Below are 16,089 nucleotides of genomic sequence, written 5' to 3'. Positions count from 1 at the left end.
TTTTGGCAGTTTGGAGAGGGAAAGCAAGCCCCAAGCATTTTCATCACTGCCTCTTGCAAACATAAATGCATGTAACTAAATCCCACCAATATGCATTGGAAATACTGATGGTGTATGGCGAATTAAATCTTTCTGGGTCCCACTCGCTTTTGGCTTTCATTATTTTCACTTTGAATTGGTGGATGCAAGAGAAACCACTCTGTGTGATTTCCCTGTGTCTGCAAATGTGTAGTTGCCCATATTAAGCTAATCCTTTGACAACTTTTATTCAGTATGTTAGTATTTGTTTTTTAGGGGAGTTTACACCAGAAATGCAGCTGCGCATCAGGCAAGAGATCGAAAAGGAAAAGAAAACAGAACCTTGGAAAGAAAAATTCTTTGAAAGGTTTTATGGTGAAAAGTAAGTATTGAAGCAAACAATAGAAGCTTTTATTATTATTATTATTATTTTATTATATATATATTTTTTAGGAGGAAATGAAAATATAATTCTCTGCTTCACATAGCACGGTCGCATGCTGTAAAACTTAATAAAGCAGTTATCAGAGGCAGTCGTTCCCCAGTATAAGAAGTTGTGGGTAGAATTACAGTGGTGTGTCTGCCCTTGCATTACAATTGCATTTTTAAAGGTTCATAACTCATCCATAAAAATTCATTCCAAGGAGAGCTTAGGACACAAGGCCCAGGCATGTGAGCATTTCCTAATTATCTTTTAAAAGACAGCATTAGGGCAGTTCTCTCCTCCTTCAAAAAGCAAAACCAGCTTCAACAGACTAGAAGCCCAGCAGAGAGATATCTGGGGAATGTTTTCATTTCTTCTGTTTATTTCTTTCTTTTTCTGAGCTAGCTGCAAAATTTCTAAAACCAAATGGTGTTCTTTTTATTGTTTGAGGTGGCCCTTTGCTGGAGCACAATATGGGCATGGAAGAAATGTTGGCTAGAGACAAATGAAAGTGACCATGAGAGGGAGATGCAAGGAATAAATAAGTACCCTTAACTGACTGAAATTAATTAGATAGTATCACTCCAGGTGCACAATGGGGACAGGTCAGCCCATTTTCATTGGTGATGGTACAGAGATGGCATTCTGCAGCTGCTGAAAAGTCAGTTCTTATATTCAGGTGTTTAGAACCCCCAAATTTGAAGAGATTTATGTGGGTTTTTTTTAAATTCAAGAATTGTCCTTTTAAAACTTGCTTTGAAAGGTCAGTCCCTTAAGGCTTAGAATTAACTCTGGTTTCAAAGATATGAAGTATTGGAAGTATTAAGTATTGTAAAGCACAAACTAATTCTTTGAAAGTTATTGATTTTTTTTTTCCCAAGTATGTTTTAATGGAATTTATGCATAATACTTTGCAGAAAAAAATGTGCCAGGGGAACCATCATCACATGAAATGTCTTAGTTTTGTTGTTAGATGTTTCTTACTTAGAAAACTCAGGGCACAGGGAACCATTCATGTAAGTGATTAACTTAAAGGTGAAGCCATTAACTACAGTGTTTCTACAGCAACAATGCTACCTCTCACTACCCACTGCCCTGAACCACTGGGAAATGTAGTGAAAACAAGGAAGCAAATGGAAAGAGCCATTTTAATATTTTCTTTTGCACATCCTTCCTGGATGCTTCCTCCCTGTGTGAATAATATTTCTACACTGCTTTATCTTTACAAGTAATGAAAATTCTAGGGTCCTAACATGACAGACTTTCTTATTGTCAAGTACTTCATTTCTGCCTTAACAGCTTTGAGACCCCACTGTAGCCCAGGTGTTGATCCCTTTAGTATCAAAAGATATGAATTAGGTTTTTAGATCAGGACATAGTGGCTTTTCATGTGCTTATCAAGAGAAGAGTCGCTTAACCAGCCTTTCACGAAGGGATCACCATAAACCATGAGCACCTCACAGGGTCATAGGATGTTGGGGGTTGGAAGGGACCTCTGAAGATCATCAAGTCCACCCCTGCTGCCAGAGCAGGACCAGAGAATCCAGCACAGGTCGCACAGGAACTCATCCAGGTGGGGCTTGAAAGTCTCCAGAGAAGGAGACCCCACAACCTCTCTGAAAAGCCTGTTCCAGTGCTTTGTGACCCTTACAGTGAAGAATTCCTCCTCATGTTGAGGTGGAACCTCCTGTGCTGTAGTTTATATCCATTGCCCCTTGTCCTGTCACAGGGTGCAACTGAGCAGAGCCTTTCCCCTCCCTCTTGACCCCCAGCCCTCAGATATTTATAAACATTTATTCAATCCCCTCTCAGTCTTCACTTTTCCAGACTAAAAAGCCTCAGGGCTCTCAGCCTCTCCTCACAGGGCAGTGCTCCAGTCCCTCAATCATCCTTGTAGCCCTCCATTGGACTCTCTAGAGTATGTCCCTGTCCCTTGTGAGCTGGGGAATGGCTGAAGCTATGCCTGTCACATGCACAGAGAGCGACACTCATCATTTTCTGGAGCCAGCCATCCTGCCGTGCTAGCTGAATGCTGGACACTATAATGGTTGGCAGATAATTACTCAGGCTGCAGTGATACATGTCATTTGGGCTGATAGGTCCCTGACATCCACATTGCCATGCAAAATGTCATCTTGCACATAATTTACGTTTTGACTACAGTATTACATCTGATCTCCCCCCCTGCCCTTTCCCCAGCCTGCCTTCTTTCACTTGCATTCTCTTCCTGAAAGTTATGTGGGCAGATTCTGCTTCTTTGCTGCTTAGCCAGATTTAAGCACTTTTGCTTGTTATTTGCTGTCATTTCCACATTGTGTGCCTTCTCTCACCTTTTTTTCTCTTTGGTTTTTAAACTTGCTTTGAGTGTGGTCAGACTTTGTCTCTTTTTCAGCCATGTTGATTCAGCTGAGGTAGCAGAATTGAGAGCTTCCTGAGCTGTTTGTCACACACACTGTCTGCAAAATGGAAGTCTCTTGCAGTCTAACTTGCTCACTTCACAGTCAGTGTGGTGCTTTTGCTCTGACGTCAACTAATTTGATCTTCTCATGTTCCATGAGTACATTCAAGTTTCACCATACACTTAGAGAAGGACTGCTAACAGATGCAGAATCTGCCCAGATGATGGCATTCCAAGGGCTTAGAAATGTTTCTTCCATGTTGGCTCTACCCATCGTTTCTTGTGTTTGCTCCTATCTGTACCCAGGCTGTTTGTCGTGGGACTGTTGCAGTTTACTTCCATCCATTTGTGTTCTCTTTCCATTTCCTCACTATTGTTCGGTTTTCCTCTTTCTGACTGTCTTTAAAAAGCAATAACCTCATTCTGCAGTCATTTTGGGATCAGATGATGCATGTTGCCAGAAATCCACATTCTCCTGGCTTGTTGCCCTGGTATTGCAAGGGTTAAACTCTTGCCTCAGTCTGTTGTTTCTTCTCCCACTCTTGAGAGAGTTACGTGTCAGGACAGTACAGCCAACTCACTAAATCAAAGCTTTAATTTTGGGTGGACCTCCTTTGAATGTTCCTGCTGATTTAATCCTTCATGATTCCACCCCCACCCCCCTTTTCCCTGGTGCTACTTAGCACACCACTAAAATATCAGTATCCATGTAGCCTTGAGTAGCTGTTTGAGCACTTACAATTTGTTGACTGTGTGCCCTTACTTTATCAGTTGAATCCTGTCCTTCGCACTTTCACTGAAGGCTATTTACTGCTGTCCTCATATTTTTGTGCTGTTTTGCAAACTTTGGGTGTCTTTTCCTCTAAGGAAACCTGAGATTGCCTTAAATATGCTGATCTTCAGCCTTCTCCTCTTTTGAAAGCCTTTTTCTTCACTGCAGTATCTTCCTCAAGATAGTAGCATTTCCAATATGAGGAAAACCACCAATTAATATTCAGTACATGTTCTGTTGGCCTTAATCCTGCATTATCTGAACTTTTCTTAGGCTTCTTCCTCTTCAAAATGCTACTAGAATGTGTATATTTGCGTAGTGTTTATGTGACAGTTGCATCCACCTTTATCCTGTCCTTCATTCCTTTGCTGATTTTCATTCCATAAAGATAAGTATCAGGTAATATTTTTTTCATGATACAGAAGCCAGCAAGAGAGAATAAACCACTGATTGGGTTTGGAGCACTGCAGAGGATTTCTTTCTCCTCCTCATTTTCCTGAGATAACTTTTCCTCATTTACACAAGGAGCTTTAGAGGAAGAAGCTTGCTCATCTAAAACCAGGCAAACTAAACTTTGTAGCCAAAACTTGGTCTATATGGGCAACCTGGAGTCTCTAGAGATGAAAAACACATCTTCTGAAATGCATTCCGTTGTGGGAGGTGTAAATTTGCTGTTCTGAGTTGTTCTCCAGAGGATCCTTCCTCAGCATACTGATGCCATAGGGAGACTTTGTGCATATTAAGTCACTAGTAGTAGGCAATATTAATAATTACTCAGAGAGTGCTTTTTGGGTTGCCAGTTGCAGACTGTTTGGTTGTGGGTTTTTTTGCATTTACAGCTGTTGCTGCACTCCATCTGTTCAGTGGTTTTACAATGTTCAGCCACAGATTTTTGGGGTTTAACATGTTTATTCTGTACTGGTTTGGGGTCTTTAAACATGTTTATTCTGTACTGTTTAGAGATTTTACATGTTTATTGTCTACTTCCATATATGTGGCCCTTTGTGATCTCTGTCTCCTCTGGCTGCACATTGACAAGTTATCTTCCTTCCATAGTTTCTGAGTATCTTTTATGCTTGCTTATTTCCATATTATTCTGTTTCCTGATAAAAATGAGAAGAGAGATCAAACTTCAGTTAATTAGATTAGAAGATCCTTAAGGCCAAGGGCTCCAGCCAAGCTTTTATGTATTTTTTACTATAATGGAATTACTGAGGCACAGTGTCTCCTTGGAAAGTCTTACTAAAGATGCTGAACACCTGTACTCCCAGTGTCCTTAGCAGGGAATGAGAATGTTAGTGTGCATACATTTTGTGCGAATACATTAATTTTACAGCCCTTGGCTTTTATTTTGTTGGGGTGTTTTAAATCTGTTGAAGCAAGAAAACTTCTTTTAAACTAGCATTTTCAGGACCAAATGTAAGAAAATCTTCAAAAGAGAAGTATTCCTAGGGATAGTTCCTTCACCCCTGAGAATGAGTGCAGAGATTATAAATATGTGTCTTTTTAGCTCCTCAGGAATCTCAGACTTCTTTTTAATTGCAGTGAATGAATAATATATACATAGGTCTGTTTATTGAGAAATTTATCTGGAATGAAGTATTTGGTTTGCTGGAAGAATGGAGCAAAGCCACATAAGCTCTCATCTGAGATTGAAGTGTTTGCAGCACAAGCCCTATGAGGAGAGGCTGAGGGAGCTGGGGTTGTTTAGCCTAGAGAAGAGGAGGCTCAGGGGAGACCTTGTTGCTCTCTACAGCTACCTGAAGGGAGGTTGTAGCCAGGTGGGGGTTGGTCTCTTCTCCCAGGCAACCAGCACCAGAACAAGAGGACACAATCTCAAGCTGCACCAGGGGAGGTTTAGGCTGGAGGTTAGGAAGAAGCTCTTCACAGAAAGAGAGATTGGCCATTGGAATGTGCTGCCCAGGGAGGTGGTGGAGTCACCACCCCTGGAGGTATTCAAGAGGGGAATGGATGTGGCACTTGGTGCCATGGTTTAGTAGTCATGAGGTGTTGGGTGACAGGTTGGACTTGATGATCTTTGAGGTCTTTTCCAACCTTATTGATTGTATGATTCCCTGAAGTGCCCAATAGTCCAATAATGAAAAATAGATTACTTTCTTAACAAAAAAGAGAAAAATAAATTAAGTTTTTTAACACTGGTAAGAAAATCTGGGCAGTTAGGTTTCCAAAATATATAAAACCCTGTATAAATTATTCAGACACCACTTAACCAAACCACTACTTTAAACTCTCTGCCCTTTTTGTAAATAAAAGATGATCTCATTCCTTTATCATGTCTGTGATGAAAAGACCTTTTTCATTTGTGTGTTTTTATTTAGATTGGGAATGTCGAGAGGGGAATCAATGAAACTCACTGCAGTGCAGAACAATGAGGGGGATGAAAGCAATTCTGTATGTGGATCTTCTGGCACAGCTGGGCCTTCTAAGCAAGCAACCTTTGATGACCAAGAAGAGAAAGGCACTAAAATTCCACCTTTACCAGAGAAAGATTATTGTCCAACTCTCTGTAGTATGCAACAGGTTCCTGCAAAGGATGTAACAGCAGACTCAGAGGATATACTGATACCTGAAGAATCAGTCATTCAAGAGGAGATTGCTGAAGAGGTTGAGACAAGTATTTGTGAATGCCAGGAGGAGAACCATAAAACAGAACATGAGTTTTCTGAGGAGTCAGTGAGTCCAGCTGGCACAAATGAAGAAACAGAGGCAGTACAGCTTGCAGACAGTGCTGAGTCCTGTGTCATGATGAATGATGTAACTGATACTGTATCTCACGTTGAAATTAAAGTGGAGTTGAAGTCAGAATGCCCTCAGGAGGAGATGTCAGTTGTGATAGATCAGCTGGAGGATTGCGTATCACCAGCACAATCAGCTTCATCCACGAACTCTGCCAGTGATACAGCAGAGAAGGATTCTGAGTCTGCAAAAGAGCTAATTGCACCAGAAATGCAGAATGCAGGTCTGGAAGGCTCCTTGTTCGCTGGTGGAGGCATTGCAGTGGATATGGAGCTTCAGAGTGACCCTGAGGAGCAGCTGTCTGAGAATCCTTGTATTTCTGAAACTTCCTTTTCCTCTGTAAGTCCAGAAGGACCATGTGTGTGTATTGCATCTCCTGGAGGAGACACTCAGTCAACTTCAGAGGAACCCTGTACTCCAGCATCTCTTGAAACAGCTTGCTCATCTGAAGTGTCCAGTACTGAAAACATTGAAGGTGATATTCAGCAAAAGGCTAGTGATGAAAACTTGCACACACCTTTAATGTCAGAAATCTCTCCAATGTCGACCTCACCTGTAACCTCGGAAGCATCTCTGATGTCAAATTTACCTTTAACATCAGAGGCATCACCAGCTTCTAATTTACCTTTAACGTCAGAAACCTCGCCAATGTCTGATTTGCCTTTAACATCAGAAACATCTTCAGTGTCTTCTGTTCTAACTTCTGAAGCATCTGTGGCAAATAGTTTGCCTCTTCCATCAGAGACATCTCCAGTTTCTAATTCCCCAAGCAATGAAAGACTTATTCTGCAGCAGAGGAAATCACCGTGTCTGTTGGAAGACTCTCTTCCCACTTTGAAAGAGGAAAGCTCTGCCATTCCTAAGGTGGTTCAAGAAGAGAATCTTGTTGTTCAGCCAAAGCAGCTTCAGAGTGCCCCTGAAAATGTGAAAGTTGTTCCACTAACAATTGTACCTGATACTTCAGTATTAGAAGAGCCTCAAAGCAAAAGCCTCAGTCATCAGCCATGTAAATCACATCCTGAAATGGAGAAATCCTACATTGCTTCCATCCCAGAACACTCTCCTCCTGAGGTGATCAAAGTTAAAAATCACAGTGTTCAGCAAAGAGGTGACAAGAAAGGTACACTCTTGCCATCAGAGGTGGCTGTCTTATCAGAAGGATCAGCTGGAAAAAACATTGAATTGCTTCCTTCAAAGCCACATGATAAACTATATACCTCATCTCTAGAGAAAGCTACCTTCTCTGAAGTGTGCAGGAGTAAATCTCACAAGCTAACAGGCAGCACCCAAAGCCGTCTAGAGAGCTCACATTCTTCCAAATCATTAGAGCCCACAAAATCACCTGAAGTGAGGAATGAAAGTAGAGACCCAGAGATCCCAAAGAGGAAGACAGCAGAACAGCACACTTTTGGAATCTGCAAGGAGAAGAGAGCTAGAATAGATGATGATCAGCCTAGCCGTAGTGCTTCATCAACCAGTCCATCTGAGAAAGATCAGCCGCCCAGAGAAGAACCCCGAGTTCCACCCCTGAAGGTAAAGTAATGCATAATCAGGCTGACTTGGAAACTGAAGGCTGATGGTCTCCCCGCTGCTGACTGCAGGCAGACAGAGACGGTGCATGTGCTGGGGGTTGTGGAGGTGCGAGGGGTGTTAGCACTGATGATTTCACTTCGCTGTTACATTCCTACCATGCCAAATTACTTCTGATGTAAACATGCCTATAGTTGTTCAGTTGGGGCCTTTGCTACAGAATTGCCTTTGTGTGAGGGAAGGTTCTCCAGGATCTCTGGCTTAATCTAATTCAAGAGCTTCCCCATTGTTTACACAGTGCTTCTTGTTTGTCTAATTGCCCAGCTGTCTTATCTGCTTGTTCTCCTGCAGATGACTTCTTCAGCAAGCATGAATAATAAATGTTACCATACCAGTACTAAGAAAAACAACCAGTGCCTTAACCCAGCAAGAGAACCTAGAGTCAGAATAGCTGGGGATCTCTTTGCAAGCCCGGGGCTTGGGGTAGGCTGAAGCATCAGATTTTCATGTAGAATTAATTGGAGACAGACCTGCCTGTCAGGGGGGAGTGTCTAATTGATGTATGTAGAGGTATCTGTGTTGATAGCAAAGCAAAACATAGCAAAGATACACCAACTAAGCAAATACTTTGAAGTGTGTCACTTTTCTATGAAAGAAAGTAAATTCCAGTTTAACCCTCTTTTTTTGATCCTTTTTTTTCTCCCCTAATGGAGGGATCTATAGATTTAGGTCTATATAGGCTCAGCATTTTCACCCTTTTCATTTTGGATGTGATGACATCAGCCAAGTTCTACATCCAATTTGCTGAACTTAAGCCGTTGACTCTGCAGTGCTAGTACCTGATTAATCAGAAATGCCTTTTTCCTGCATTTATTTTTAACTGCTGCAATCACTGAACATTGTTAATTTGCCCAGGAGGGCAAATAGGCTAACTGTTTTAATCACTAGTGCAGCAGCATATTTCAACTCAATCTATTTTTATGAGCAGTGATGCAATTGGAAGTTAGCCCATTCTGAGTTTAGTGACCTGCTTTCATATTTGGAACATCTCTATCTAGCCTAATAAATTCAAATCACTTTAAGCACAAAGGAAAGTAGATCACTAGGGAATAAAAAAGGTCATGACTGTAATAACAATGAAAATAATCAAGCACTTAGAGCTTTAGTGGTTCTGGTGACGCAAACAAGTTGCTACTGAGTCAGAAAGCAAAATTTTTCTGCTAGTAATTATGAGTTTATGATATTCTTTCACACCTGGGTGTGTTCCTGCCCTAGGTGATTCTGCTTTGGCAGGGGGGTTGGACTAGCTGATCTCCAGATGTCCCTTCCAACTCCCAGCATTCTGTGACTCTATGAAATGTTAAAGCCTCACAATATTAGGCATGAGTGCTTATTTATAAACCAAACACTTAACTGCTAGGAAAAGTGAAGTATTTCAGCCCTCCAGCACAGCACAGAGTTGTGTGGTTATATAAATGGTTATATATTGCAGTGCCGTCTTAATATTGATTTCCACTGATCTCTTGTGGAAAATCAAATGCTGCCAGTCCAGCAGAGTCTTAAGAATTTTTGAATCTCCCTGAAGCCTCCAGCCAGTGAAAGAGAATACTGAAATACTGGAAATACTTGACTCTTGGGTCATCTCACCAATAAACCCCTATGCTTTGTAATTAAAAGAGAAGAAAGAACCCCAGTTCTCCTAAACCACTCTGCTGTGTGGCTCTCACTTTCTCTCATACCTTGTCACCACTTTTCCTACAAATGCTGCCTAGTTTTTGTCTCGGTTCTTTCCAGACCAGAAGACACAGTGTTAGCCACATATGGCCCTTCTAATATATTGGCTTTTTTCTTGCCAATCTTTGGGTGTTCTGAGTGAGTGTATGAGTTACGAAGTTCTTCCAGGACTCCTGATCTCTTTTCCTAATTGGAAGCATACTAATAATCCCAGCAATTCTGCAGGTTATTACTTTCCTTAAAGTTTCAGATATTTAAAACTTTAATATTGGCATTTTTAATACTGGCAGGTTTGAGGATTTCGCTTTCTGGCATGCAGCATTATAGGAGGTATCTGAGAGATGTGCTCAAGTGTCTTAAAGTTGAGAGTGAGAAAGGAAAAGGTGTATCCTTCATTGGTTCACTTCTGTTAGACCATTACCCTAAAGGGGTCTGTGGTGATCCATGAAAAACAGGCTCAGTGGAGACACTGCTGCATCCCATCTAAAGGCAAGATATGTTGTCCAGACAGGCTGTTCCTAGTGCCTTAGTCACTGGAACCAAGAAGCAAAAGTGCTACAGGCTGGTTATTCTGCCACACGTTTGCAGCACGTGCTTAGTCGTTGGCTCATTTTTAGTATCACTGCGCTGGGCTTGTTGATCTTCTCAGTTAGATACACTGCATATAACCCAGGTCTGACAGATGGTATCAGATAAGCATCATGTTGTCTTCCAATTCAATACTTTTTTTTCCTGTCAGAAGGATCAATGTGAGTAGGGTAATGCAGGTGTCAGTTACTCATGCTGTAGGGTGATAAAATACTGAATTAAATGTTAGCATTTTTCTGTGCAGAGGCACTGAGCAGTAACTCCCTTCATTACCTTTCCCTGGCCCTTTAAGAGACAGCTGGTGATTTTGGTGAGTTGAGGATGTCATTAAAATGATTGTGTTTCTTCTTCCTTTAGATTCAGCTTTCAAAAATTGGACCACCTTTTATCATCAAGAGCCAACCTATCTCTAAACCAGAGCCTCGAGTTTCCCCAAGCACTTCGGTCAGCAGCGGGAGAAACACTGGGGCTAGAACTCTTGCAGATATCAAAGCACGAGCTCAGCAAGCAAGAGCCCAAAGAGAAGCTGCAGCAGCAGCAGCCGTGGCAGCAGCTGCAAGCATAGTCTCTGGAGCAATGGGGACCCCATGTGAAGGTGGGAAGACAAGAACACTGGCACATATCAAGGAGCAAACGAAGGCCAAGCTATTTGCAAAGCATCAAGCCAGAGCCCATTTACTCCAGACTAATAAAGAGTCTAAGTCACAGTTCAGCTCAAAGGAAAGCACTTCATCTCTGGAGATACCAGCTTCTACTGACACAAAGATTGAAGGTTCTACAGGTGTCATTATAGTTAATCCTAACTGCAGGTCCCCTAGCAACAAGTCTGCTCATCACCGTGAGACCACCGCGTTACTGCAGCAGTCACTTAACACGGCCACGTTACCAGAAACTGCTACTGAGCTATCTGTGCACAGTTCTGATGAAAATATACCTATGCCACAATTGTGTGAGAAAATTATTTCATCTACCTCTACTGAAAGTAACAGTGTGCCAGTGCTTTATAATAAAAGTTCAGTCTCTGTGTCTGTTTGCAGCACTGCTATGTCTGGAGCAATTAAAGAACTTTCTTTTGCAAGTCCTGTTGATAAATCCTCTGTTTTAATGTCTGTTGACAGTGCAAACACAGCAGTTTCAGCTTGTAACATAAATATGCTGAAAACCATCCAAGGGGCTGATACTCCATGCATAGCCATTGGACCAAAATGTATAGATGGCAGTAGTGTACCAGTCTCCATAGACAGCACGGCCCTGCCCAGTGCCATCGATGACAAAAGGTTGCCGATGCCGAGTAGCAATGCGAATACCGCAGTCTCCAGTCACTATGCCACTGTGCCAGCTTCATCTATTGCTCATAACTTGCCAAATCATCTCTCTAGTAGTTCTGTACTCATTCCCCCAGTGGGGACTGCCAACAGATTTCCTTCTGATAAGATAGCCATAACCGGGTGTAACGAGCAGAGCACTGTCTCCATTCACACCACCGTTAGGTCAGCTTTAAGTTGCAGTGAGGCCCTTGCAGGAGCAGATTCTGTGGCAAGGGCACCCATTTCAATGTTTACTGGTAACATGGTGACAATAAGCTCCTATGATAATGCTACTAAATTAAATGCTGATCTCTTAGAAAAAAGCTCTGGAGCACGAAACCGAATGGATCTCTCTGGTAAATCTCAGCCAGTGAACTTCACACAAACTGCCATGAATAGGTCTATACCTTGCAAAGTCATTGTTGACCACACTACAAATCTGAATTCCAGTCTCTCACTTTCTTCTTCTATTGAAAATGCAGACAACAGCATTGACCTGCAGAGCAGACCTGTAAGGACAGAAGCTGCCTTACAAAGTATAGCCTGTCCTCAGGTGTCTGTCATAAGCAGGCCTGAAGTGGTGTCTAGTGAAAGCCTTGAGCACAGTTCCAGCTTTATCACCATTACAACAAAGCAAGACAGCAAGAACTTGCAGGCAGGTTGCTCAAGTCTTCGAGAAGTGCCTCTTGCTCCTCAAGATAAATTAATTGAGGTGGTTACTCCCAGCCAAGGTTTTGCTGAGCAATTAAGAGGTCCTTCAGCATTTAAAAATGAAGCAGATGCTGCCTGTGCCAATCAGTATAACACTAACAATAGAATTTGTTGGCATGACGAAGAGGCGATGAGTACTGACCAGCCAGTGGTTAGCCATCTGAGCTCCGGTAAGCATAAGGAATACGCAGAGCAAAACTGCTTAAAAAATGTCAAAACTGAACCCTCCAGTTACACACAGATGTCAGAGCTGCAGTCCAGGAGCCTTCTGACGAGCATTGCTGTTCCTGTTAAATCAGAAGCTAATGAGTCTGACAAGTGCTTCAGGATGGACACCGAGGATTTTACAGGAGCTGAAATGCCTGCCCAGCCCGCCGAGATGGCCACGAGCGCGCAGCCGCCGCAGACCTCCAAGACATCCATTGCAGACTCCATGGAAGACTCCCTGACCCTGACAACAGAAACCCTAAAGAGGGTTTCCAGTGCCGGGGGCTCGAGCTGTCGCTTGTCGTCAGTGGAGGCCAACAACCCCTTGGTGACACAGTTACTGCAAGGCAATCTGCCTTTAGAGAAAGTGCTGCCGCAGCCCAGGTCAGGAGCCAAGCTAGAAATTAACAGGCTGCCCTTGCCTTTGCAAACTACCTCAGTATGTAAAACAGCAGTGTCCGAGAGAAATATCGGTGAGCATCCTTCCAACTCTCCTAACCCAGATGGTAAAGGATTCGCAGCAGGCAGCATAGCCCCGCTGCAGATCAGGAAGCGTGAAAACCATCCGAAAAAGAGGATGGCCAGGACTGTAGGGGAGCATGCTCAGATTAAATGCGAGCCTGGGAAGGTGTCGATGGACACAGACGTTAAAGTGGCTCCTTGTGTCATTAGTTCCAGCATGAATCAGCTAGGGCATGGCCAGCCATTTAAGCAGGAATGGCTGAGCAAACATGCCATTCAGAGCCGAATCGCTCACAGCCCGGAGATCAAGCAGCAGAAGAGGCCGTTGCCTTCGTGCAGTTTCCAGCAGAGCTTGTTTCACATGGATAAAAATGGCAGCTTTCACGCAGAAGCTAGTACCTCACACAGACAGCATTTTTACCAAATGTCCATGGCTGCAAGAGGCCCCATTCCTACAGCAGCTTTGTTGCAAACTACTTCAAAAGGCCCACCTGGCTGCAACACGTTTGCTTTTAGCAGACACCTGGAACAGAAGGGCTTGGGAGATGTGAATATTTCTACAGCAGCTCACCAGCTGAGGCTAGGAAGTGTGTTTTCCCCTAATATTCCAATTAAGGAAGGTGATGACATTGCCAGTGCCTCTCAAACTCTGCAGAGTAAAACATTAGTGCATCCCCCTCCTCCCCCTCCACCCCTGCCACCTCCTCCCCCTCCTCACCCAAATGCAGAAGTCCCCTCTGATCAAAAACAACCGACAGTTACTATGGAAACCACTAAAAGACTTAGTTGGCCTCAGCCAGCAAGCATCTGTAGCAATATAAAATCTGAACCTATTTCTTTTGAGGAAGGTTTAAGCAGCAGCTGTGAACTGGGCATGAAACAAGCTTCCTATGATCAGAGCGAAGTGAAAGAACAGTTAAAAGTGTTTGCATTAAAAAATGCAGATTTCTCTTCCTATTTACTTTCTGAGCCACAGAAGCCTTTTCCCCAACTTGCTGCTCAGAAAATACAGGCGCAGCACCCACAGCAGCAGCAGCAGCAGCAGCAGCAGCAGCAGCTCTGTGGAAGTTACCCAACAATACACTTTGGTAGCACAAGCTTCAAACGGGCAGCATCTGCCATCGAGAAATCGATTGGGATTTTAGGAAGTGGCTCCACCACTGCCACCAGCCTGTCTAACCAGAACGCCCAGCTCCCAGTTCAGAAGTTTGCTGACAGCAGCAATGCTGATGAGCTGGAACTGAAATGCTCGTGCAGGCTGAAAGCCATGATTGTCTGCAAGGGCTGTGGAGCCTTCTGCCACGATGACTGCATAGGGCCTTCCAAACTCTGTGTAGCTTGCCTGGTGGTGCGGTAGGAGCTGGATCAAAGATGCAGTATCCCTTAGCAGTGTGGGAGAGCAGGACAAAGGCATGGAGAAATTGGAACAGTGTGGGCCCCTAATGGTTTGCAATTAGCTGATTGATTATTTTTCTCCCCTATTTTTTCCTCTTTTTCATCTTTTTTTTTTCCTTTCTATTTTTTTTTCCTCCCACATGGTGCATTCAGAATTTAGTTATTCCTGCCTGAGCACCATTTCCTGGGAAGAAGAGGATATCAGTAGAAATAGATTAAAAACAGCAACAAACCACCCCACAGCCTTGTTGCTGAAGCTTCTAGGAGCTTCCTTGCTGTGATTAAAAAAAAAGAAAAAAGAAAGAAAAGGCATTAATGCATCTTTCCTTGTGTCTATTTATTTGCACAAAGTGCAGCACATTTTTTTCTCCACTTTTTGATAGCTGATGGAAGCTGCAGGTTAAAGATCAGTAGAAGAATAGCTCTGCAAGAAGTGGGGTAACTATGCAGAATAAGTAACACACTGAGTAGCAACTGCTGTCAGTGGGGCAGTGGCAGGGTGTGGGCTTTCACCCAGCACAGCTTCTAAGTCAAGTTTGCAGTTTTTCTGCTGGCAGAATGGTTTTCTTCGATTGACTTTGACTATCCAGGGCTAAAATATAGTCACTTCACCCAGCAAAAACTAGAAAAGGTTTGAAGGAGTTTCCTTACGTGCCTGCCAGAGACTGTGGAACTCAAATCTTGCTCATCTCTTCTTGTTGGCTCCTTGAGAAAGATTTGGTTATGTGATGGCTTAGTGGGAGCAGCACTGGGATCGTGTAGGCTTTGGCAGAGTCTGGAGACAGAAACTTATCTATTGGGGATTAAAAACTTCTCCCTTCCTGTACCCACTCAAATGTTCTTTATTTGGCTCTCTAATCTATCCACTTGATTTGTCAGTCCCAAATACATATATCAGGCTTGGATGCTTTAGCCTTTCCATAGCCTAAAAATGATGCATTCCTGTGATGAATGAAAAAGGAAAGATTCTGATGGTGTGTTGGTTGAATATTAGATTATCACTTGTTTCTCCTCTTATGTGACATGCTCTACTTGAAAGTAACATCTCAGAGTTTTGCCATTTAAATGAATTCTTAGAATTACTTACAACACTAATTTTATTTTATTTTAGATTTTATATTTTATTTTTAGATTTGATTTGATTTGATTTGATTTTACTTTATTTTACTTTATTCTATTTTATTTTATTTTACTTTATTTTACTTTACTTTATTTTTCCTCAAAGGACTTCAGACTCCCTTACTCTACATTTTTAGACATCTGGAAGTGGAAAGTAATTTTTCAAAGGGATACTGCATCTTTAAAGTAACCTTCAGTATTTATCCAGTACTGTATTTCTGTTCAGGACTATAGCTGCATTCCAGATGAGCTAGGCACCACCACAGCAGAGAATAAACCTGATAACTTGGGGGCCCTATTCACCTAAAAGGAAAATACTCTAAAGGGATAAAGCACATGCAGTTGCTGGGGAGATGAAAATACCTTGGGTTTTTTTGCTCCTTCTTCAAGAACACAAGACGTGGAGCGCGAGTCGTCCGTCTGCCAATACCTGGTTGGGTCTGCCCAGATGTCAGCAGCAGAGAGAAATGTTAGTTTTGCCATTGCAGTAGAACCTCACTAATCCAAAGACCTTACGGTCTGCTCCAGAAAATTGATTTTTCCTTCCACAGTTTTCAGAGAGCAGTGTAGTAAGAATGTGTGAGATGTAATACTGCTTGGATTTAGTGATGCATTTTACTGTTGCATTCTGAAATATTAATGTGAGTGATAGGACTACATTTAGGAG

General features: G+C 42.6%; 1 protein-coding gene across 5 annotated transcripts in view; it reads left to right on the top strand.

Annotated features, from left to right (window-relative positions):
- ASXL3 (ASXL transcriptional regulator 3) overlaps positions 1-14,397 on the top strand; it is a 113,797-nt gene extending 99,400 nt beyond the window's left edge. For all 5 annotated transcript variants that reach the window (XM_054179638.1, XM_054179637.1, XM_054179640.1 and 2 more), the window contains 3 exons: positions 295-400; positions 5,952-7,902; positions 10,579-14,397. In XM_054179638.1, coding sequence (XP_054035613.1) covers positions 295-400; positions 5,952-7,902; positions 10,579-14,265 — 5,744 coding nt within the window. In that variant the 3' untranslated portion in view covers positions 14,266-14,397. The remainder of the gene's footprint in view (positions 1-294; positions 401-5,951; positions 7,903-10,578) is intronic.
- The last annotated feature ends 1,692 nt before the right edge of the window (positions 14,398-16,089 follow it).

Source organism: Dryobates pubescens, chromosome 3 (genome assembly GCF_014839835.1).
Source record: "Dryobates pubescens isolate bDryPub1 chromosome 3, bDryPub1.pri, whole genome shotgun sequence".
In the NCBI taxonomy this organism is placed as follows: Eukaryota; Metazoa; Chordata; class Aves; order Piciformes; family Picidae; genus Dryobates; species Dryobates pubescens.
The sequence above is the reverse complement of the archived record's forward strand: the minus strand, read 5'-3'. Positions and strand labels throughout refer to the sequence as shown.